A 24,086-nucleotide genomic window follows, 5' to 3' on the forward strand; every position below is an offset into this window, starting at 1 on the left:
ACATCTGCTTGTGTATATTCTTTCCTGCCTCTCCATACATATGTGTATGTTTTTATATTTTGCTTACTGCTCAGCCAAGGTGGTCCAGGGCATCACTCATGCAGGTAGGACAATAGAAATTACATTTCATATGTATGTGTCTCAAATTCACAGATAAGCTCTTGCTGGAATATAGTCTCTCCACCTGGAGTGGCTTGCTTGTGTAGGTATAGTTAAAAATAAAGTCTGGGCCCTGGATTAATCCTGGGGCAAAAAAAAATCCCTTATGTTTTAAACGGTGTGACTGAAAGGGAATTTGAATCTGTGTTTACCTTGAAGAGTAGTGTGTTCAGGCAAATCAGTATATGCATTGTCATGTGCATTTTGAGTGACTTTCTTAGAGGTAACTATACAATTGCTGCTTTTTTAGGAGATTAATAAAGTGGACATTTGAAAAATTAAAGGGTTGAAGGGGAAGCAGAAGGCAAAAAGAAACGGATGCAAAAAGAAAGCAAACCTCACCGTTCTGGTAAAGCAATGAAAAAACAATGTTGTGCATAAAGTGAGATTGATTATAGCACAGCTTCATAAAACAGTGTTTTTATCGTCCCGAGAAAAAGTGATAATTGTTAATTTGACCATATTTGGTACTTGACTGGTCTTGCTTGGTTAGATTGATTAGGGTGTTACTAGGTGTTATTTAAGCCCTTGGCTTTTAACTTTAAGCTAGCTGTGAGCTGGAATTTTGTCAGAAAATTGGTTAGCTCTTGGGGGCTTGTATTTAAAAGCCCCTCAGTGCCAGTAAGAATATATTACCCAGCCTTGACAAAGAGCATGGCCTGCTGCTGCTGCTTAAGGTGATGGGTTTGCTACGCTGTAAATGACGGCGGCCTTATTCTCACCTTGCTTTTCAGCACTCTCCCGGTTGCCCCATGGGCCAGTTTGGTCTGTGGTTGCCACCGCGTGGCTAACCCGGTGCCTAAGTTGACGTTACTGACTGAAGCACCCTGTTGGAGAGCTGCTGCTCATCTGGGTCAGTGACAGAGTCAGTCCTCTGGGACCTTTGAAACATGGGGAATTTTATTTTGATAAGTCTATAACCAGTAATCTAATCTAGAAGTAGTACTCCACTCTAGAAAGCTAATTTTAGGCTTTTCCATATGCAAACTGCTCCTCTTTTGAAAGTGTGATTTATACCATAGCATTCTCTCTGTTTTTTATTGTCTACTTCAAGGATTTTTCCTTTAAAAACTCACGCAACTTAGTTAAAATTGATCGTGTGGGTACATTGGCAAACACAACTATACTGGATGTGGGTGCCCAGGTGCTGGCAGCGGGGGGCTGCAGGGTGGCCCCTGTGAGGAGCGGCCGGGGCTGCCCCCAGCTGGACACGGCCGGTTCCAGCCGGTTCCAGCCGACCTGCCGCAGGGCATGGCTGAGCCCCTCAGCCATGGCGGTGGTGCCTCGGGGAAAGCGTGTGTAAGAAAGGGCAAAAACACTGCACAGGGAGAGGAGGAGGGAACACAAGGAACGAGAAATGGCAGCATAGGGAACACCAAGGTCAAAGGCGGAGGAGGAGGCGGCGCTCCATGGTGGAGCAGGTATTCCCTGCAGCCCGGGGAGGACTCATGCTGGAGCAGGTAGACGTTTCCTGAAGGAACTGCTGCCCCTGCAGAGCCCGCACCAGGTAGAGGAGTCAGGAGTGAAGCTGAACCTGGGAAAGGGTGGAGGATAGGTGGTGTTTTAACGTTTGTCTGTTTCTCACTACCCAAACCTATTTAAATAGGCAATAAATTAATTTAATTTGCCTCAGGCCGAGTCTGTTTTGCCTGTGGAGGTAATTGGTAAGTGATCTTCCTGTCTTCATCTTGACTCAGAAGCTTTTTCATCTTATTTTCTCCCTTGTCTCATAGAGAAGTGGGAGTGAGGGAGCGGCTGGGTGGGCATTTGGCCCTTAGCCAAGACTGACTCACCACAGAATTGGGTGCTCAATTCAGCTGGTCAGATAGTCATTTAGGTCCTTTTGAGATGTCCTAAGTTACAGTACACATCTGCAGAAGGCTGGCAGGGATGATGTGGGATCCGTGGGTGACCTGTGCCTCCCGGGGCAGCAGCTGGAGGTCAGGAGCGCCTGGAGGCCCCTCAAAGTATAGTAGGCACCGGCCCGTGGGCAGCTGGACCGACTCCTGTGGGTCTCAGGTTGAGCTCAGAGCCTACCACAGCAAGTCATGTTTCTCGTTGTCCCCTTCTAGAGAAAAGGGGGTTGATACAAGGCTCAGCTGAATAGAACATTACAAATCCTGTAGCAGAGTTGTTTCACTGCACATCACTGCCTTTGTTGAGTTTTTATTCTGACGTTAGTTATACTAAACAGTTTGTAATAAGTATTGTTTCAGATTGTTTCACCTCTCCCCAAAAGTAGAAACATATTTGCTTCTGAACATACCATCATTAAACACCATGCACTGAAATGCTTTATTTACTGATGCTGTGATTTCGTGAGACTGTGGTATAGATGTAATTAATGCCTATTGAAATTGGTAAGAGTAAGGTATCCTTGGAGTTAGGTGAATTTAATTGGAAAATATTTCTTCTGACTAATTAATAATTAAGCAATTGTTTTTATTTCAGTTCTGAGATGATAAACAAGTAAGGAAACTAAATCCCTCTAAAATATAACCAGCATTCTTAAGAAAATCTAAATCCTTTTAATGTGGGTTGGTTTGTTTGGTTTTTTTTTAGCAGAAAGAAATTGATGTTTTTTGAATGAGTTACTTGTGACTCTTTTTATACGTGTGATGGCAATGGCAGACAGAATGAGAGGATATCTTGTCTAAATTATGCTTGGTAGCAAAATTTGGCTTTCCGGTCTTGGAAATCATTCCAGGATTTACTAGGGTTGTCAAAGAATTGGTAGAGAGTTACCTTGCACTGTGCTGCCTGAAAACAGGTACCAGTGTCCACGAGATGGAAGCAGACACAAATAACTGTACATTTCAAAGCTTGCATAGAGCTCATCGACTTTAGTTGTTCAAGAAAATACATGAAGGTGCTGTTTAAACTCTTGAATAAGTATTTTCTGCTTTGTTCATCTGGAGACTATTTTATTCTTCGTTAATATTTTATAATTGTTATGTAGATCTCACCCTGTCAGTTTAACATTCCTGGAATTTACTGTATTTTACAGTAATCATTATGCGCAGGACTAGCCCATGCCTCCTGGGAAAGGATGAGTGAAAAGATTCTTGACTTAAATAGAAAATTCATCAGATTTGTCTCCAGGTCTGTTTATTGGCAAGTGTTATGTGTCTGTGAGAGGCAGGGGGAGAAATGGTGTTTGAGACATTAATTCAGTGAAACTGTCATGTGTTTGATCATATGCTTGTGCCCTGGTATCTTTAGTATGTAACTTTAGATCTGGTTGTCTGGCTGGTGCTGGAAGCCTTTGGGTTTTGGATTGATACAGAGACTGATTATACATCCTGAAGGAGGCAAAATATCCATCAGCTTTGAGTGGAGTTTTGCCTGAGGACAGACTGCAAGACCAGTAATCTAGTATGGGAATCAAAAATCAAACCTGGCAAGGCTAGGAACTATGGCTCACACAGTATCAGCGCTTGCTTATATTACAGTGAAGACTCCTTGCTGCAGTGCTTATTTTACAGCACAAGTGTGACCACCAGTATAAAAGGATTTCCTTTAGAAGTGAGAGAAATATCTCAATGCAATGAACTTCAATGATTTTTCTGAAACCTGAAGTTCAGTTTCTCTCCAGCACTTAAACTTCCAATCTTACAGATTGGGCTGTATTTATTACAAATATGACAAACCTGAAAAATCATTTTTTCTTTATTCAGGAAAAACTTGTTTCTGTCGGAGCATGTCTTTCACTCTTGGTAACTTGACAGTTGCTCAGGGCTTACACAATTGGCCCCAAGGAGCTTGGATTTACTGTAAAAGCCATGTCAAAGCTGTTAGTTTTTCTTCAGGCTGACAGTCTTCATCAGATTTTTATCTGAAATGTTTCTTTTTTTCACATTTGGCCTAGAGTTGTTTTATGTGTGTGTGAAACTGATGCCTTTTGAAGATGTCCAGATAAGCAGAGTAAAAGTCATGATGAAAAGAAACCATCTTCTTGCAGTGATTTCAATACAGTTATGATGTTTTAGTGCACTGGAGAGTATTTTAAAAACTGAGCATTTTAAAGAATATTACAGGTTGTCTTTGTGTTTTATCTCTGGTCTTCGCATTTGCTTCCTTTACCGAACTGCTAGAAGGCAAAATGTATTTTTGGGCAGGACTCCAAGTCAGTTGGAATATAAGGAGTTTAGCAACCTGGAGAAGCACATGATGTGTTGTGTGATGCAAGTGACCTAATATCTAAGTTTCAAAAGATAACTGAAATATTGCAAAGCCTAATTTTTATGAAGTTACCAGCAAAGTAGTACCATGATAAATTTCTTCTGCAAACATGCTTTTTGGTGTGGCAGCAGAATCACAGATAAATCAAAAACTAATAAATCTTTCTCACCATGTCCAACTTCAATTTCTGATTTTATTTTTATTTAGCGGTAGTGGGACTCCAACTCCAGCTTCGGATGCTGACGTTACCACATTGAGAGGTCAGTTTTCATCTAACTCTTGTCAAGGCTGATTCTGAATTACCAGAAAATTGAGAAATTCCTTGGTGTTTGGATTTCAGAAAGAGCTGTGAATTTTTGCACCTCAAATAATGCTGTTTGTGATCTGGAGATCATGTTATATGCTGACATTATTTCGTTATTGTATGAATCATGAAAATCCAACTTGAGAAATTAGTTCTGTGCACTTTTTACTGCACTTCATGTTCCCAGAAATATATCTGCTTAGACAGAACATTAGCATTTTATTCTGATTCGTGCATTTGATACTTTTCCTCAGGCTCCTCAGGTGTTTCCTGTGTTGTTTCTGTCATGATAATGGGAATAGGAATGAAATTTTACTGTTGGTAAAAATTTTACTGTTACACTGCTTCTGTGTGTATCTACATGTACATGGGTATATGAAAAAAAAAACCCAAAGAAAATAATACTGCTCTCTTTCAAAATCAGATGCAGCTGCCAATGTTCCTCCCCCTCATGAGATCTCTGTAGAGACTCCTGTGGGTGGTACTGTCCATGAGATCGAAGATCCAGACACTACTGTGAGTGTTTTTTTTAATTTGGTTCAGCATTCTGTTGCCTTTCCTAAATAACATTGTTGTCATTTGCATTTCCTAGTACTTAAGGTGGTGTTAGCATAGTGTATTAACACAAACTAAGATTTCATAAAAACAGGGCATGAACTTTAGGAAGTTTTAAAATAATTTCCTGGGTAGGTATTTTTTCATTTGCAGAGGCTTTACAATGTCGCTTCCCTGACAGTGAGAGGGAACAGATCAATTGAGCTATCAGGTGAGGATTTTGCTAGTGACATAGGACTAGACAGGGAATGCTTAGGGCTTCTGAGAGCTCCAAGAATGCGGAGCATTACTATTCCTATGGAAACACAATACACCTTAACTTGCTGTAGTAGTGTTTCGAGGGTCCATGTGGTACAATCGTGTAGGACAGCAGAGAGGTGGCCTGGATAGCCTTGAAGATTCCTTCTGATTCTCTGCTCCTTTTCCTCTTCTGACATAGATGAACTTCTGTTTATCATCTTACAGTCACCCTTACCTTGACATTTAAACGAAACTCCCGGCACAGGGAAGCCTACATCAACTACTTAAAATGTCTCTGTAAAAGTGAGCTGGCTTTCAGAAGTGCTGACCACCACTTAGGTCCCAGGGAAATATTTGCTTCCAGGAAACAGCTCCTCTGGATTAAAATTTAAGCCCAAACTCTAGAATCCAATTTCAGTATTCGTGGGCCTACATGACTGAAGAAAATTTTGCAAACCAGTGCTACGAATCAGCTGGCTTTTGTTTTCTTATAAATGTGAAACTCTCAGTGGATTTACTGAGAAGCTTACAAAGTTGCACATGCTGCATATAAGTAGAAGCTGATTTATGGTACTGGGTTTAACTGTGCACTGTTCTGTAACCTAGTATGGCCATGAAACAAAGCTGGGCCAAACTGTACTTTCTTCTAGAGTTTTCAGGGCTGACTGTGAAGCTCTGATACTGTGCTTCCAAGAATAAATACTGAATATGAAACAGGCAGACAGCTTCTGACTCAAGTCCAGGATCTGACTTTATGTTACGTACCAAGAACACTTGTGGTTTGGTCCCATGTACACCATTATTCTTTTTTGAAACAGACCTGCCTGAAGTATTTCTGCCTGAGCAGAGAATAGGACCACTCAGTAAATCAGAAAAAAAAAAGCCAACCCAGAATTAGATTGTTGCTGCTACAGTGTTTTCACTCGATACAGTTACATCACACCTCATCATTGCTCCCCGCAGCGAAAATGCATTGCAGATTACAAGACCAAGAATAAGCAAAGCTCATCTTCTGCACTAAAATGTTGACTGTACTTTTGGTTTTGGGGGACTGATAAATGATTGAAACTACACGGTATTGCAAACAGCCATATAGTAGTAGCACATATATGCCTACCAAGTATGTATATCTCAAATGCTAACTAGCTTTAAGTAGTGTACCAGTCATTATGGTCCTTAAAGTTATCTAGTAAAAAAGGGAGGGGGGGGGGGGAGAGAATTTAACTAAACGATGTATAAGTGCTCACTGGTGGCAGCTAAACTTTCTGGAGAAAGGTTTTTCCATTTCCTGCACCATACATAACACAGGCTGCAGTTTTGCTGAAAAGGTCTGTTTTGTTGGCTCTCTTTTTTCCTTTTTAATGGGGAAAAAGCAACAACTGCACGTAACTAGCCAAAGACATTTGGCTATTTGGCTAAAGTTAACTTAAGCCAGCCTTCCCTTCCCTCCCCCACAAATCTCAATTTTTTGTTTTAGAATAAAACCATGAAACAAGATCTGTTTTTTCTAATGTCATTCAGTATACCACAAGGAATAGTATGCTGGTTGTAAAATACTAGGGAACTAAGCAGAAAGTGTTCTTCCTGTGTTGCTCAGTCATTTAAATTAGATTAAAACTTGGAATTCACTGCTGCCCACGGCAGCCATGATAGCTACATGCTTCCCTGATGCATTGCACAGCCACTGCTGTGGGGCTTCTTGGGCAACTGTAGACCTACCAGTTGAAGCCCACCACTTCAGCTCAGCAGAGGTCCCTGCAGATCCCCCAATGCCCGCTGTATAGCTGGGGGGGGATCCTTCACTTACTGAGGCTGAAGAACCAAGGGTGCTGTTCTGAATGTAGACCTTGGCAAAGGTAACTTGTCTTCCAGGTGGAATAGTAAGTAGGAGCCTTGTGATAAATAAGTAAATTTTGGGTAGATCGGCCTACTGCTGACTGGGCTTAAAAGTGAGCTGTTCATGTGTCCATAGTTGCACTTTAAATTGCCTCACGAACATCCCACACAACTGGTGTTTTCTGTTTGCAGCTGAGGTCAACCAGATGGCCTTGCACTAAAGTAAAGATGTGCAAATGGAAAGTAGAAATAGAATTATCTGCAATACAAGAATTCTCAAAAAATGTTCTTGCTTAGTAGATTGCCTCCTTAGTTGCCGCCTCTGTCCCTGAGGCTTCATGAGCACTCTGTTATAGTGCAAGGTAAACAGGTATGCTGATGGCTCAAGTGAGCATGCTGTGCTTTGGACTGCAGTTTTCACATGTCATTAAGTGTATCTGTGACCATCAGTGTCACCCACCAATAGTGCCCTGAGGTGTTCCTGTCCACACAGCATTTATGGAGAGGACTTCAGGTTTTCTGCCCCATCAAGAGCCAGAGAAACCTCCAGGTTTGCAGCAGCTGGAGAAGTTTCTGGCCCACATAAGAAAGATGTTTGGACCCAAGCTTAGGAATGTAGTGTGCTGTTGATGGATGGGAAACCATATGGACATATACATATCTAGGGATGCTTTTTACATGGAATAAATCCAGGATAGGTAGGAATCTGGTCTGTGGTGAGTAACGAGAATTTATTTCTGGGGAAATAACAAACAAAAAAAGGCATTAAATCACTTCTTGTTTTCTCCCTTCTTCCTTCCCTTCCAGATCAATAATGAGATTGAGAAGCAGGATGAGAAACTAGTGAGACCTGTAACTGAGCAGATAATTGAGTTCAGCATTTTGATTGTTGGTGAAAAATACAGCGAGGAGCTGAGTGACCCAGCTGCTGTGAAGCATCAAGTGCTCTCTGAACAATTCATTTCTCAGGTGATTAGCTTCCCTGACTTCCTTTTTCTTTTTGCTGGCTCTGCAAAGCAATAGTAGCACATAGCACCTGTGTTAGGACTGCCTTTTTCTCATGGGTTCTGCAGGACCAGCTTAAAGGCTTTTGTTACCTGAGGCAGGCTGGAAAATATTCACCCACTATAAGAATACACCGTTCTGTCTGACATGCTGCCCTTTTTGAAGTAGCAGAGTGCCATGCATTGTGTGTAGCATACCAGTTGCCAAAGACCAATTACTCTAGTTTTCTTTTTGTGTTTCTCATGAAATAGCCTGCTATCATTTTTGCAGGCAAAAGAGGTAAAAGTATGCTTTTAGGAGGATGAGAAAATTATGCTGAACCCCTGAATGGGGACATACTCTTAAATGGGACTTTTCTGAGGGACTGCTTTCTCTCTCTCCCCCATTTTCTGATTTCCTTAATTTATTTTGCCTCGTGTTAGCAAAAGAAACTAAGCCAGATGTTATTAATACATGAAAAACATTTCCACTTATTTTAGTCCTCTTAAAGACCTATTTCAACCAGGGCTAACTTTGTCCTTACCACCCTTTCAGACTTTTTCAGTACCTCTCCCTGTCCGTGTGTTACTGCAGTAGAGCTTTTAACTCACAGAGAAGTGGCAAGATTCTTGTTTGCCTCTTGATGCAACTTCATTAGTTCTTAAAGTTTTAGGACTTGAAAATGTTAAAGATACATTTAACGTCTCTCTAGTGACCAGTCTGCCTAGAGTTTATTTCAGTGCTTTCTAATCTTGTTGTCCAGTTTGAATTCTTCCGTAATATAGTTGGTTTGAAACTGGGGAGTGAAAAAGATAATTTGAGGGTCTTAGCAAATCAGCCTGCCTGCACTCTCAAATGGCGGGACATGAATTGACTGCAGTTCAGAGCTGTCAACCTGTGCTGAGGCAGTGCTGGAAGGCAGCTCGAGTAATTCAAGTATAGCGCAGCACTAACGTGGAGTACAGGCAGAAGGTGTACAGGTCCATCTGCATCTGCCTGTGTGGACATGCTCTGTGTCTCCTACAGAAGCTGAGCACTGAAATGGGATATAGAATATCTTAACGATTATACAGCGTCCAGATTTTGAACTGTAGAAGAAACTCTGGCATCAGTCTAGAGAATCTGTCTATACAGAATAGGTGATCGGAAGGAGTTGCAAACAGCAGAACTCATTCATTACTTCTGCTCAGGAGCGACATTTCTTCGGATGAATCGTTGTGCACTGCAGGGAGATACTCTCTGAAATCTAGGCTGCCAAGACAAGTCTTGCTCCTCATTTATGCCCAGAATCAGCAGTGCATGTGAGCACATTTTAAAACTCTCCAGCCAGTTCTTAAACACATGCTTAAATCCCACTGGAGTCAGTGGGAATGAACCATGGTTTAGACTGCTAGGCACCTACTTCAAAGAAAAAATACGTATGTGCATATACATATAAATATATACATATACACATATATGTATGATTTATTAAAACTTGATTTCAAGTTAATTTAATTTTAATTAAAATTCAGTCTTTTAATTTGTACACTACAAATAAAGTTACTGGCCCACCAATATACAAATGCATGTTTAAAATATGATCATACTGTTGTCTCCTAACTTTCCTCTCCCTATTGTTTCCAATATTTTTTTTTTTATTTTGTCTATAATGATGGTAATTTTATTACCATCATTTTCTTGGGGCAGAGAGTTTCTTCCCTTTATCTTGGGAGAGTCATCTAGGGTGCCATACAGCAGTGCATCATGAGGCTTATCTTTTCTCTGGCTTCGCTTCCTTCTTCGTCCCATTTAGTTGGGGCTCTCTGTTGAATCCCTTTTACTGGGGCTAACCCTGTGCCAGATCCTGGGCCAGATGGGAAAGAGATGTACGCTTCACTGCAGCCAAAAAGCATCGCTACAACTGTCACAAGTTGCTAGCATAGGCTAGACATCTTAATTTTCCTAGTTGTGTGGCCAAGTAGCAATGCCATAGTGTGTGTGTGTGGAAGAAATGTCAGATGGGACAGAGGCCACCTGGCACATGGATGTTCCACTCCTTTGATCCCTTGCCTGGTTTTCTCTGTGCTTGGATAAAGAAGCTTTTGAAAAAAAGAAAGTCGGCAGCACTTCGATTGTTTAAGACTCACCAGAGACAGTTTAAAAATAGGGAGACTGGGGAGGGGAAGAAGAATTTGAGGAGTAAAAAATAATCCTCAACTGGCAAGGATCTTTTGGGAGAAACAAAAAACCCCAAACCAGCATGACCCTTCAATATTCTATTTCTTGGTTTTGTCTCTGTAACACAGTTGACTATTGAATTAGGCCTGCATGTGCTGCCATTTTGCTGCCCCCAGTTGTCTTTTTTGAGTAGCACTGCCAATCACTCCTGAGCCCTTTGTATGTTTAGGGCAGTGGAGATGAGCCATGTTTAGCACTGTGCAATGCATTAGTGCCTCTTTGGAGTCTAAGAGGTCCCTGTTCCTACAGCTGCTGCTGCTCCTCTTAAGTTGCTAAGGTCCAAAGCATTTTCCTGAATTCTTTTTAATCCAGAGAGGTCTGGGAGGTAATGGAAACCTTTTGGGCAGAGGTGGCTTTGTACTGCATAAATAAGAGAAAGAATGCAGTCTGCTATGGGCAGTGCAGATCTCTGCAGTCTATTTGAATTCCCCCCCCCCCCCCTTCGAATGTTTCTGTACAGTTCTTGGGGAACGCTGGATGTTGTTCTTCGTACTTTTTCTTTTCTAATAATGAAACAATGTCACCAAAACTCTTCTTCCATAAAGAGAGAGGCTATTCAACCATTTTTCTCCTATTAGATATAAGAGCTCAGATACATCTTTAGAAAATATTGAAAATATTTCCTGATTTTTCACTAAATGAGTAGGGTGGAGGAAATCTGTGTTAATTTTTTGGTTTTCCCTCAAAATAGATGGAAAGTGTATTTGAAGGACTACCTGGATACAAAAACATCCAAGTCCTGGATTACAGGTAAAAAGATACTGATGCATATGTGGTGATTGAAACTGATCATGTATGATGGTGCGATGTGCTAGCACCACACTTGGAAGAATGTCGGGCATGTGCATGGGAGTTCCTAGGATGTATTAACTGAAGGACAAGTACTTTCATATTTGGTACCTCCATATAGAGATGTTGAAATAGAAATGCAGAACTGTATGTAAATGTAATCATCTCCTCCGCTTCTGGCATCCACCAGAGAATCTCACATGGTATGCTTGCCTTGATTTTAAGATAAGGCATTCTTCGTCAAGATTCTATCCTAAAATTAAGAGAGATCTTTTCTAATTTAAAATTAGTATCTGATACTTCTTCAGTACTATTGACACATTCTAGTATTAAACAAGGAACAACACAGGCACCTTTTTTGAAAAATGTGGTGTATTTAAATTTTTTTTTTCAACTTCTTAATGTTAATTTGGGATGACTCTAAAGGTTGGTGTTTGAGATCTGTAAAGGTCTTTCTCCCTTTGATCAAAGCAAAGGTGGGTGAATAGTTTGATAAATGATATGCAATGTTTTAACTCTCTTTACTCTTATAAATATATTTTGTAAAGACTAGGTACTTCGGAATCACATTTTAAGTTAATTTGGGGAAAAAGGGGATCCTGCGTATCATGGATCAAACATCAGATGTCTGAGTTTTGGGGTACATGGATCACAAATTATGATTTTTCTTGAATGGACTGGATATAATTTTCAGAATCTAATGAGGCTCTTCATGAGTTAATCTAAATTGTGTTTTCTTTGAGACTTTGTAAGCTGTGTTTCTTAGAATTTATTAGCTGGAATATTCTAGCTAGAATATATGCAGGTAACAAAGCAGCTATAGTGAGAAACATGTTATGGTTGGAACCCTAGCCTGTGTTCAGTTTCCAGCCTGGAAGGCAGCAAAACCTTCCATCTTGGTATCTGCAGTCTAATACATTTGCAAGCTCTTGGTTCATTTGAGAAGACAGATAAAAGGGTGATATTTCTGGCAAAGTACCAGAGCTCTGTGCTCTGCTGTGCGTGACAAAAAAACATGTTTGTAAACTAAACCTTTAGGCAGAATTAGTAAGCCTAGATTTTCTTGGTACTGACAGCAACTTAACTGCATTATTTGCAATAACTTGAGATGCCTCTGCTTTGCTGATTCATTGTGATCAATGGGAAATATCTCAGTAGAGTAAAAGCACAACAGTTTGTTACATAGCAGAATAACAATGCGACTTACAACTGTTTTGCTGTATGCTTTTTCAAATTTGTGTGCCCTGTAGAATACCAAAGCAAATTTGTTAAAAGTTAGAAGACTTAGAGGAAATTATAACATTGATTTAACAGGTTTTGCTGTTGTTTTTTTTGTTTCCATATTCAGCTCTCCTCAGGAGGACAGGTAAAGACAACTTGTTAATAGGTATTGTCATAATACAGATCGAAAAACATGTTTAGCTGGAGGACACTGTTTGGGGGATTTGTAGTTTTGGCTCCAGAGCGAGATAGTTATCCAGCATAAATGTTGTGTGAGGGGTTTCTACCAGAAACTGCAAGTAACTGATCTGTTTTGATTACAGATAATCCTAATTTGCTTATTTAAGTCCTAATCATAAAAAACTGCTTGGGGAAAATCTTCCTAAACACAAGTCAGCTCCTGGGCTAAGTTGTGTATAGGAGTCTCTTTTGTGAAGAAAACAAAATTGCTTAATGATGACTCCAGGTCTTTATACTTTGCAGTAAAGTCTTGAGTAGATATGGGATGATTATTATTATAGAAATTAAAGTAGGTAATACAACCATGGTTCTCCAGCAAAGGCAGTTGGCTTAGCTACTTCAAGGTGAGAGGTGCTGCACATCTTAGCAGTAGCTTTATAAACATTCCTTAGTGGAAGACGGGATCAGTCTGGACTTGTTTTTTGCCAGACATATGCAGGTTAAGCATCCAAAATTTTCCTCCTTTAGTATTTTAAGAATTTCACACGACAGAAAATGAACTGCAGCCTTTAACTTACTAGATGTTTTTTCTTGTATTTCTCAGCAAAGGCGTAACCAGTTTCCACAGTTTTACAGAGAATGAGCATTTTAATTTTAGAATAAAGGTTAGAAAACACAAATCTCTTCACCAACAGTACTGACTTAAAGCCGTCCTCTACTGGTCTGCACTTCTGCAGGCTAAGACACATGCAACTGTTCACAAAGGCTATGTTGCAAGCACCGGGTGTTTTAGCCCTTTCCAGACAGATGATGGTGTCGTCGTTGTTAGTTAGGAATTATTAACTGCAACTGACACCACAGTTTTATTAAATCTAAATGTTCCTTTTGAGGAGCATACTGTATTCCATCTTTGCTGTGCCTTTTCACTACTGCTGTCTTTTTATTTCCTCTGCTGAGAGTCAGTGCCCATGGTGAGCCTATGGTGGGCTCATTTCAATGATAGAGCCAGCAGCAAAACTCCAGCAGGCTCCTGGTTTTAGTCAGTGTGTTTGCTGATTATGTCTCTGCTGATTATGTCTCTGGCGCTGGGGCTTTAGAGACTTCTCTGAACAGAGGCATTACTTTAGCAATCCAGTCCAGCTCAGTGGAATGAGGAAAACCTGTCTGTCTTTAGAGCACATTTTTCTAACACTTCATAGATTACTTCACTTTCTTGCTGTGCCCTGTGTACAGCCAAAATATGTTGTATTTTCTAAAGCTCCCTTGTGCTTATGCCCAGTGTATGGTAAATCTGATCACTGCCTACACTGTCATGTGGGAAAGGACATGCAGATGCATTCAGGAAGAGAAAATTAAGAAAATGGAGGAGAGTTAATACGAAAAAAGCTAAGCTGTACACAGATACAAAACTTAGTTAAAGAATAAATGATCAAATGAGTCTAGAAAAATGTTCCCAATTGTAAGCTGTATTAAATACCATTTTATTGCTATTAAAGACATTCTTTCAAGCAGATTGACACCGCACAGTGACAGTGATCAGGGCTCCCTCTTGCTACTGCAGATTGCTACTATATACAGCCTATTTTTCCTGGCTGTTTTCATACCTCAAAGCCGCTCCCATCATTGGCATGATCTTAAAATCATCACTCACACCACTGCATGCTGGTGGGCCCATTAATAATGCAGGCAGAAAGCCAATGTTTTGGTCTGCTTGTGGTCTGTCTACCATTCACTAGTAGAAATACAGGGCTGGGACCAGACCAGATGCCAGGTTCTGGTAGCCTGTTACTTGTGAACTTTGCAGTGGTGGAGAGCACAGGCAGGCAGACATAAGCGTGAAAAGAATTAAATTGTTTTTATTTAGAATCCTTTAAAGCAATATATTTTTGTATTAAAAAAGGGTATTGACACAGGTACTTGGGAAAAAAAAATCATAGTGTTTGCTATACGTTGGAAAACCTTGCATCTCTCATTTGTGTTCTCTTTCTCTTTGTACAACTGAAGTGGGGTGGAAGTTCACTATGCTGTAACGTTTGATGGAAAACCCATCAGCAATGCCACCTGGGACGTGATTAACCTCCATTCCAACAAGGTGGAGGACAACTCCTTTATGGGCATAGAGGATAATCCAACAGTTGTGTACTCCATCAGTGATTTCCGAGATTATATTGCTGAAATCCTCCAGAAAAATGCCTTGCTTGAAAACACTTCCTTGTCTTTAGACCCTAACTCTCTCCAACTTACTAATGGTGGGTATTAATTATGATGAATCGGTGGGCCACACGTGAAGTTTTATAAAATAAATCTCAGATGAGTGAATTATTCAGCTGCCCTCTGAATAATGAAAAAGGAACAACAAAACCAACTGTGTCGTAGCTTACTTTGCTCTGATCTTAACCAGGCCAACTCATTAGCAGTAGTATCCTATTCTTAATCCATTAGATTAGCCTTTTTTTTTTTTTTTTTTGACACCGAGGTTTGTGGTATGCAATTTCAGTCATACTTCCAAAAATTAACAGGAATTAAGGGGAAATGTGGTTCACATGATGCATGTTGCACCAAGATGACCTTCAGCTTAGTAGCCCTGTCTTGGCCTTGAGCAGCACCAAGGAAATACCTGGTTTATTGTTGGATATTCAACGATCCTACTAGAGGTGGTGGAGGAGTGCTGTCCACCCCTCTGTTCTCATCTTTCCTCTGTACTTCCTGTCAGTGATCTGGGGGCATTTCCAGAAACAAAATCTCTCTGGCAAACTTTCTGAAAAGATTTTACTCACAAATCTGGGATGAGGGAGGGTTTTTCAGTCAGTCATCCAAAACAACTTCCTCACACTGTTACTACAGCCTTTAGATCCCAAGTATTTATATTTCCACAGTGAAAGAAATACTGCACCCTACACCCGAAGACCCATCTTGGATTACTGAGTACCCAGTCGTGCTGGAGCGCCCAGAGTTCGATGTGAGTATGGTTCTGAGCGGTGGCCTTTGGACACACTTGAACAACTTAACTCAGCAAGGCGGAATTGCAGCCAGCACCCAGAGCTTCTCTATCCTGTTGTTCATGCAGAATAAGCAGTAATGAAGGCACACCTTATACTGGAGTAAAACCTCTGGTGAAATCTCTCATCTGATAATTTGATATCTGTTGCACAACAGTTTTCTGTGATCATCTTTTATTACATGGCAGTACTGTGTTCCTGGCTATGCAGGCAGGCCTTGCTTCTTAGGCTTCCTTTTCTGTTTTTTCATCATGTTTAGACTGTATATTGCTCTAAAGACATGACTGTTCCCACAATACTACCTTTCTTTGGAAAGCGAGAAATAAACATAATCACTAAAGCTGGCTGCTAGAAGAGATAAAAGAGTTAGTTTCACGTGCTCCTTTTGTTACTGTATTGCTTTCACTGAAAGTTCTCAGTTCAGTTTTAAAATTATGTCTATCCCCTTAATGCTAGCAAAGGAAACACAAAAAAATGATAGGCACTGGTTTCTTTTTTTTCTTCTTGAAATTTTAATCACCTCCTGTGATTACCTCTGGAACAACCCAGGACATAGACTGAGGTTCCCCATTGGACAGGAGACTTGGTATCCCTGACCATGTCTGTACAATGCGAAGGGGCTTTAAGCGGAGATACCAAGTTAGGTGCCAGAGACACTGAGGTCAAGTCAATGAGCTTTGCCAACAGCTAGAATTTCTGAATGGTGGAGCATTGTCTGGGCTTAAGGATTTATCTAGTAGGTTTCTGCTCTGCGCTCTGTTGTGTAACACCGATGTGCCTTCCAAGAAGAAATGAGCTCAGTTCGTGCCACAAAATCCAGGTCCACCCATGCTTGATGGTACGTTTTCACTAAGTTCATTATGAGATAATGTTGTGAACACAGACACATTTAATTTCCGGCCAACTTCTGAAATCTTTATGGAAGCAAAATTTGTAGTCACTTCACAGAACCCAAATATTCTTGTTAGACTGGTCACAGGTATAATATCCTTAATTTCATGCCAGTTTTGCCTGAGTTTTAAAAACTCATCATTGATGTCTAAAATGCAAATTCATATGGATTTGCCATAAATGGCTTAAACATGGTGTGGATAAACATGAATTTAAGTTAACTTTCAGGAAAGGGCTTTCTCTTCACTAGAGCTATCTAACTAGATTAAAATGTTGCAGATGTTTATTTTAGTAAGACAAAGAATTCTGCCATCTTTACATTCTATCTGTGGATACTCTGACAGATGTGCAGGCAAGAAGATTTTACAGTAGAGGTAGCTTTGCATTAATAAATTTTAAACCAGTTTTAGGGAATAGTATGTACAAGAAAAACTTCTGGAAGTTTTTCTAGTCATGGACTATGAATAATAATGTCATCTATGTCTTCAGTCAAAAACTCTAATTATGTAAAAGATATTGAGTATATCCAAAAAACAGCTGTGTACAATCTGCAATACACAGATAATCTGGAAAGTAACTTCAGATAAATTAAAGAAAATCATAAACGTGCTTAAACAGTAAACAAAGCTGAAACGATTAGTCAATTACTTCCAGAGATGTCAAACCTTTATGGTTCAAATAGATACTGTTAAGTAGAACTGTCACCTATGAAAAAGAATTTTGCTATTATTTTTCTTAGCTGATTTGAGAATAAGTTGGATTTGTATTATCATACATACTCATGACATAATGTGGGACTATCATGACTTCACCGTCTAATAGCTAGCAGATGGTACCAACTAATCATTAATTCTTTGAGTTTTACAGCTCTCAAAAGTGAAGAAAAGATCAAGTGTAGTTTTTGAAATCTGTATTTTCTTGTTATTTCTGTTGAGTTGTAACAGGTAGAATGCTCTGGCTTGCTGAATACAATGCCTTTCTGGCAGCACAAAATGGAAAATCAGGGAGGGGGTTCTGTGTTTGCAGTCATCTGTCATATTTGTAATCCTTTCAAAAGACATTAGCGAAAACCAGAACTTGCCAATATGATATTAAACTTGTTAATATAATGTATTGCACTGTAACAAGAATCTTTGAATAATGCTAGTTGTCATAGGAACATCTATCCACATTCAAATAAATGATGAAGTGCAACCCCTGGCAACTAAATGCTCACATAAAAAAGTATTGAGAAGCTATTGCTGGTAGTCCTTATTCGTTCTTTATGGAATTTGTATGTGTAACTTGTTTCTAATCTTGCACAGTAACTTTTTTACAGCTTTATTTATAGTGGTCAATTTTGCCAAAAAAGATAATTGCTGGAGCACATGTCTATGTGGTATATATACTTTTCAACTGATTGTTACCGTATAAATTAAAAAATGTGAGGAGACTGTGGTGGCATAACTGGCTATAAAAATGTAATCAATACAGGTAGACAAATAATTTAATAAAAATACCTTAACTGGCTTGTTTCCAAAGTGTTCAAATGCAGTTTGAATGAAGTTGAAAATTTAATTCACCCATGTTTCAACCAGGAGTAAAATTCAAATTGAAAAGTATTTGGACTCTTCCTGTTATTCATGCTGGTCAAGTAAAAGAAAGAGATTAGATAGGAATGGTGAGCTACAGAAATGGTTAAAATGGTTTTGAATTGTAACACATATTACAGAAACCCATGTCCACTGCTCGCCTAACTTTACTAGTTACCATCAGCAGTTGGTTAGTTCTTAGTAGATTGCTGCTTCTTCAAATTGTCTGGCAGTTTTTCATACCCCAAGGGGGTTTTTTTGTCCGTATCAGACTATTGCACAGCATTGGTATGCAGGCAGGTATCCATATGAAGCACTAATTCTGAGTTTTAGGCAGTCAGCTTGCTTTTGTAGCCTTGACCAAGTAACTTAAGTCTCTTCATTGGTTTTCCCCAATATAATTACCTCATGAGACACTGTGGTAGTAGATTAATATTCAAAGATGAAATGTGCTAAGTATTCTAACTGTAAACCAAATAATGATTGGGGTATGGAGTAGTAAGTAAATGGTGTGCAAATTGGAGATTTAAAAACAAATTATTTTTTCACATTTCCAACAATTCACAAATTCATTGTCCGTACTTTTTGTTGTTCATTGTTACTGCTGATAGATGGGGTTTTTTTCTGCACAGGCATCTCGGCTTTGAGACTAAAGTTACTCAGTTCTCAATGCTGCTCTTTACGGTCTTTGTTGCCCTCCTGGGTTCTCATACTCAAATACTAAAAGATAGCAATAAATGACGACAGGGCATGCATACATTCAAGTCCAGTTTCTAAACTGTTTTATGTAACATAGTAACTATAATATTAATAATTACTGTAGTGATTATGTACGAATAATAGCTGTTAACACCTCTTCATGCTTTAGGAAGGCAGGCAGTACTGTGCGCATTTATCTTTGGTTTAATTAGAGATGGACAGATCCACTTTTTCAGTAAAGAAAAAGAAAGGAGATGGGGTGGGTATAGACAGTAAATCTCGTAATACCATAAGTGAAGCTGCACTCCAAACAATCTGAATGGCTTCTTTCCCTTTTTAGTGGACATGACTGGACACGAAATGTATGTCACAACGATGTGCATTTTACATGTACACGGCACATGATTAGCAAAGGGTATATATTTGCCAGTCCTCCCAGTTTGGCCCTCCTGCTGCTGTGCGTTACTTTCTCACAGAGGCAATAGTACCAGATTTTGCTGTCGGCTGCTGTTAACACGCTCTATGCGTTCAGCCCAACGCAGACAGCCAATGCTTCCCCTGTAATAGTGGAAATATTAATAGTGGATTTATGTTCCAGGACAGCACCTTTTTAGCTGAACGGCCTTCAGCAGATGAATCAACTGTCAGCAATACCTTGCCCTTTGATTTCGCCAAACCAGATTCCACTTCAGATAGTGAACAGTCCAATGACAATGAAATCCGGCCAAGACCAGAAAATGTGGACTCTGAGGCCAGTTTGGCACCTGAAGCTCCGCTCTCCTCAGAGGCTGATGTCACTTCTTTGCCTGATGGGCAGAATTTAGAGGATGGGAATCAGACTCCTCATTTGGTCACTGGACCAGTGTTAGGGCGTGATTCTGTGGACTCTCTGGAATGGCTTTCAGCCCCCAGTTCTTTAGATGGTAAGTTAATGCCATTGACTGAAGTTAAATTTGGATGCCAGTGTCTCATGATACTCACCCAAGGTATAGTTCACCAAAATGACTTTTCAGAAAGGTCTAAAAAATTGGATATCTTTCTCTGATAGTTTTTACCTTTCCTGTGTGCATGTATCCAAAATCAATATGCTAAGGTAAAATGTTTGTAACAGCTAATAATGCCCGTTTATCCCTTCAGGAAACGGTATGCACATGATACTTGTTTAATTGCACAGAAGTATGTTTGCATGTCTTGACTTGGCCCCCAGAATATCTGAATGAAAAGTGGGATTGGTCAACAGGGGTCCTTCTGACTTCAGCATACAAAGGCCAGGATATATCATGGGAAACATGCTGAATACAGCTCTACAGACAACAAAATGAATGTAATTTGACACTTTTTATCATGAACAACAACTAATTGGAAATTTATTTTTATTTTTAGTGTTTGAAGATACTGGACTATCTGAAGACCTTTTGCCTTCAACTCCTCCTCACCTTGTGCCTGAAGAACCTCCACCTACAGATGATTATGCAGTTCCTCTGCTTTCTGCACCAACAGTGGCCTCTTCATCAGTCACAGAGACTGATATTAAAGAAACAATATCTGCTGAGAAGGAAGAAGTAACTCAAGGTCGTCCTGCAGGCAGTAGCAATGCAGACTCTGTGTTGCATGAGTCTGTGGAAGAAATTCCTTTTCCCTCAGAAGTACACCCTGTGGAAGATGAAACTGATATATATCTTGGAGATAGAGTTATATATGATGATGGGTCTGGTTCAGCTTTTGATGGTTCAGGAAAAGAAACGGAATCAAGTAATTGGCCTTGGGAAGAGGCAACACTGGAACCAGTTTTCTACCCTGGTCCCGATAGCTGGCTTGATGATGACAACGAGTCTTTGTTAATCAGAACTGAGGATATTCCTGAAGGCATGATTTTAGACTATATTCTTAACTCTGGGAATAAATTAGATGATGTTCCTTCCAAAGATGAGAATGAAGGTATGGCCAATATAAAAGAAGATTTTCTCGATGAGTCTGAAATATTTGTCTTTCCAGAGACTACAACTAAGCAGGTACCTCTGTTACAGACAGAAGAGCCATCATCTGTGGAACCATCTACACAGACAGAAACGTTGGGCATGTATGATTCCTCTTTTGTTAAACCATCCTTGGTTTTGGAGCCTTCAGTGGACCACTCCTTTGTAGACATGCCAACTGGAGAGGCCCCTGTCTCACCACACAATACAAGTCTGTCTGTGGAAGATCGTCTTACATCTACAGGGACTGTCAGTATGGAGCAACCTATAGAGTCCAGTGTAGGTCAGAACATAATTTCTGAAGCAGTTGAACACCAAAATGAAGACAGGACAACAGTAGAACTATTATTCACAGTGAAGCAGTCAGATGTAACCGAAGCTGCTCCAATAGGCCACTTGGACGCAAGCTCTTCAGAAACTATTCTGGCTGCACATCCTTCCATGGTAAACACTGCGGGTTCCACAGAAGAGCAGCAAACCCTAGATTCATCACTGGCAGGCCAAGACACTACCGAATCAGCTGTGAAGAAACCAGCTGATGTTTGGCCTACTGACACAGCACTAGAAAACTCATTAGATCAGGCAGTGCAATCAGCAATGCCAACTGCCACTCAAGTTTCAACTGTAGTTCCTTCTGTAATAGATCAGACCACTGTTCCAGAAGGCTTCGCCGGACAGGGTGGTACAGACCATGACACGCATGTTTCCATGAGCTTCAGCACTGTTATGAACTCTTACCTAACAGTGAGTGTAACAAGCACTGTTGAGCTTCCGTCCCATCTCCCTCCTGTGGGATCCACGGCATCCTCGTCTGTGGCTACCTCAACAAAGCTGGGAGATGAAACAACGAGGGTCCCGAATGTTTCAGTGGACCTGGATCATGTGAGCACTGTCCACTTTTCTCCTGAGCTGACTGAGGGAGGAAGGAGCATGACTGAAAGTCACATGGAGCTAACAACTCGTGTCCAGTCCACAGAGATGGCCAGTGTGGCTTGGGCCACACATGAAAATCACAATAGTACTCCTGTCTCATCACGAGCTCTAGTTGTGTTTTTCAGTCTTCGGGTTACCAACATGATGTTTTCAGAGGACCTGTTTAATAAAAACTCCCCTGAATACAAAGCGCTGGAGCAGCGATTCTTGGAACTGGTAAGAATCACTTCTATGCTAAATGTCCATTACCAGACAGACAAAAATTGTTGGAAAATAATAGTTTGTCGGCTCTCTTTTGTAGACAGCAACTCAAGACTGGTGTTTATAGATATTATTTGTATCCCTCCTTTGGAAAATTCTGTCTGGAAATGGGGGCGGGGGGGGTGGGGTGTGTTGTTTGTCTTTTATTCAGTCAGTAGTCTCTCTAAAGCGTAACTTTTTAGCGCTATGGGCCAGATGTTCTGCTGGTGTCAATAAATGTGGCAGTGTAGCTGAAGTCACTACAACGTTCCACTTAACTTGCTTCCATTGTGCTCTGTATTTAGCCTGTAGGGAGAGAGAAGTAAATAAATGGGGGCTGTGATGAGGTAACTTTTCCTAAGTAAGAGGTAGTTCAGGGAACTAAGCTGTTCCTAAACTGACTGATGGCTAGCAAAGCCTGACAGGAGTTATACAGCAACAATTGCCAAATTTTAACCAAGAAATTCCCCTCTCCTGACTGAAATGAATGTTTTGTTGTGGGAGAGGAAGGGAGCAAAGGAGAGAGAGAGAGAAGGGGGACATGCTTGAAGGAAATATACCCTGTGAAATGGCAAGTATGCCTGGTGCTTAGATCAAGGGAGATCACCATATATGTCCCAAGAACTGTGTTTCTCAATCGTAGACTTTGGAAACTGTCTGCTAATTGGTATACTCTGAAGAACTGCCTGAGGTACTCGAGCTCCTGGCAAGCTGCCAGCACAGGCCTCAATTGGGTAAAGTTTTAATGCCCTTGTTGTGGGATTTGGATAAAATAATTCAGACTCCCACTGTCTGATGCAGTAACAGTGCAACTAGCTTGAGTAGAGATTCAAAGATTCAGCTTTACTGTTACATCCTCTGTGTTGTAGCTGGTGCCCTACCTTCAGTCAAATCTGACAGGCTTCCAGAATCTGGAAATCCTGAACTTCAGAAATGGCAGCATCGTGGTGAACAGTCGAATGAAATTTGCCAAACCTGTGCCTCGGAACGTCACCAACGCTGTGTACATGATCCTGGAAGACTTCTGCAACACTGCGTATCACACCATGAACCTGGCCATCGATAAATACTCCCTGGATGTGGAATCGGGTAAGGATGGCAGGGAAATGCAGTTTGGAGCAAGGGATTTAGAGCAACTTCTGCTTTAAAAACTTACTAAGGATCCCAGTGGCTCAGAGACTGCCCGCTGCTTTTCACAGGCTGGGCTTTAGGAAGACAGTCTTTCACAGAGTTCAAACAAAAATCTGTTAAGGGACTAAAGAGATGACAATCAAAGTGGGACCCAGACTGAGCAAACTATATAGGGCCCATACAGAAATATGGGGACAAACTTGGCTCACGTAATACTCTATATAATGCCAGTGCACTTTCACAGGGGAGTGAGGGGAAGGCTGGTCAGTGAGAACAGTGGTGCCCATCTCTCTTGTGCTTAGTTTCATGTGTGGTTTGAACTTATTTCATGTGGTTATTCCCACAGGTCGTAGCCAGTTTAGCTGCCAGGTGGGCATCTGCACAGGTAACAGCTGCTGCCTCACTCTAGTGGTAAGGTCATGGTTGTGCTGAAAAGTCACAGGCCCTCTTAGTTCACTCCTCTGATACAGGGAGAAAGTTTTGTCCCTGCCCAAGTTAGCCAGTAGTTTACCACAGAAGCAACTCAGAAGTATTTCCTGTTTCATAACAGTGCTGACCTGTTGCCAAATGGTACCTGTTCTTCTGAGGTAGCTCTCCTATAAAGGTGGTCTAATTAGCATGACAGATCTTCTGATATTGATCATTTAACTGTATGCCAGCCCTCTTAAGCTTGATACAAGTGAGAGATTTCAATGCTACAAGCTTGTGTTCCTCACAGACAAAGGCAAATCACCTCAGAGGAGGTGCTGAGTGCCCAAAGTCCCCTTGCCCTTCCCTGTAGGCTGCCTAGATTTTCCATAACAAGAAATACTGGAGATAGCTGTGTTTTACTCATTTGCAAAATATAGTTCCAGCAGACAAAAGAACATCTGAGGCACTGCATGTTCCAGTAAGAAAAAGAACACTTTATACTTGCTTTTTCGATTGGCTTGTTGGGTGGTCTTAGCCACACCACTGACATGCACTGTGCAGACAG

General features: G+C 40.7%; 1 protein-coding gene across 5 annotated transcripts in view; it reads left to right on the forward strand.

Moving 5' to 3' along the window:
- IMPG2 (interphotoreceptor matrix proteoglycan 2) overlaps positions 1-24,086 on the forward strand; it is a 61,788-nt gene that overhangs the window by 30,471 nt on the left and 7,231 nt on the right. For 2 of the 5 annotated variants that reach the window (XR_008236390.1, XM_052795013.1), the window contains exons 6-16: positions 75-104; positions 4,549-4,601; positions 5,070-5,161; positions 8,084-8,245; positions 11,172-11,230; positions 12,618-12,635; positions 14,675-14,919; positions 15,547-15,629; positions 19,429-19,753; positions 20,214-21,955; positions 22,849-23,068. Coding sequence is in view for 4 of the 5 variants with exons in the window: in XM_052795013.1 (XP_052650973.1) it covers positions 75-104; positions 4,549-4,601; positions 5,070-5,161; positions 8,084-8,245; positions 11,172-11,230; positions 12,618-12,635; positions 14,675-14,919; positions 15,547-15,629; positions 19,429-19,753; positions 20,214-21,955; positions 22,849-23,068 (3,029 nt within the window). In the remaining variant the exon portion in view is untranslated. The remainder of the gene's footprint in view (positions 1-74; positions 105-4,548; positions 4,602-5,069; positions 5,162-8,083; positions 8,246-11,171; positions 11,231-12,617; positions 12,636-14,674; positions 14,920-15,546; positions 15,630-19,428; positions 19,754-20,213; positions 21,956-22,848; positions 23,069-24,086) is intronic. The other 3 variants (XM_052795014.1, XM_052795015.1, XM_052795016.1) reach the window with 3 other exon arrangements.

The sequence above is a fragment of the Harpia harpyja genome, chromosome 8, assembly GCF_026419915.1.
Source record: "Harpia harpyja isolate bHarHar1 chromosome 8, bHarHar1 primary haplotype, whole genome shotgun sequence".
NCBI lineage: Eukaryota > Metazoa > Chordata > Aves > Accipitriformes > Accipitridae > Harpia > Harpia harpyja.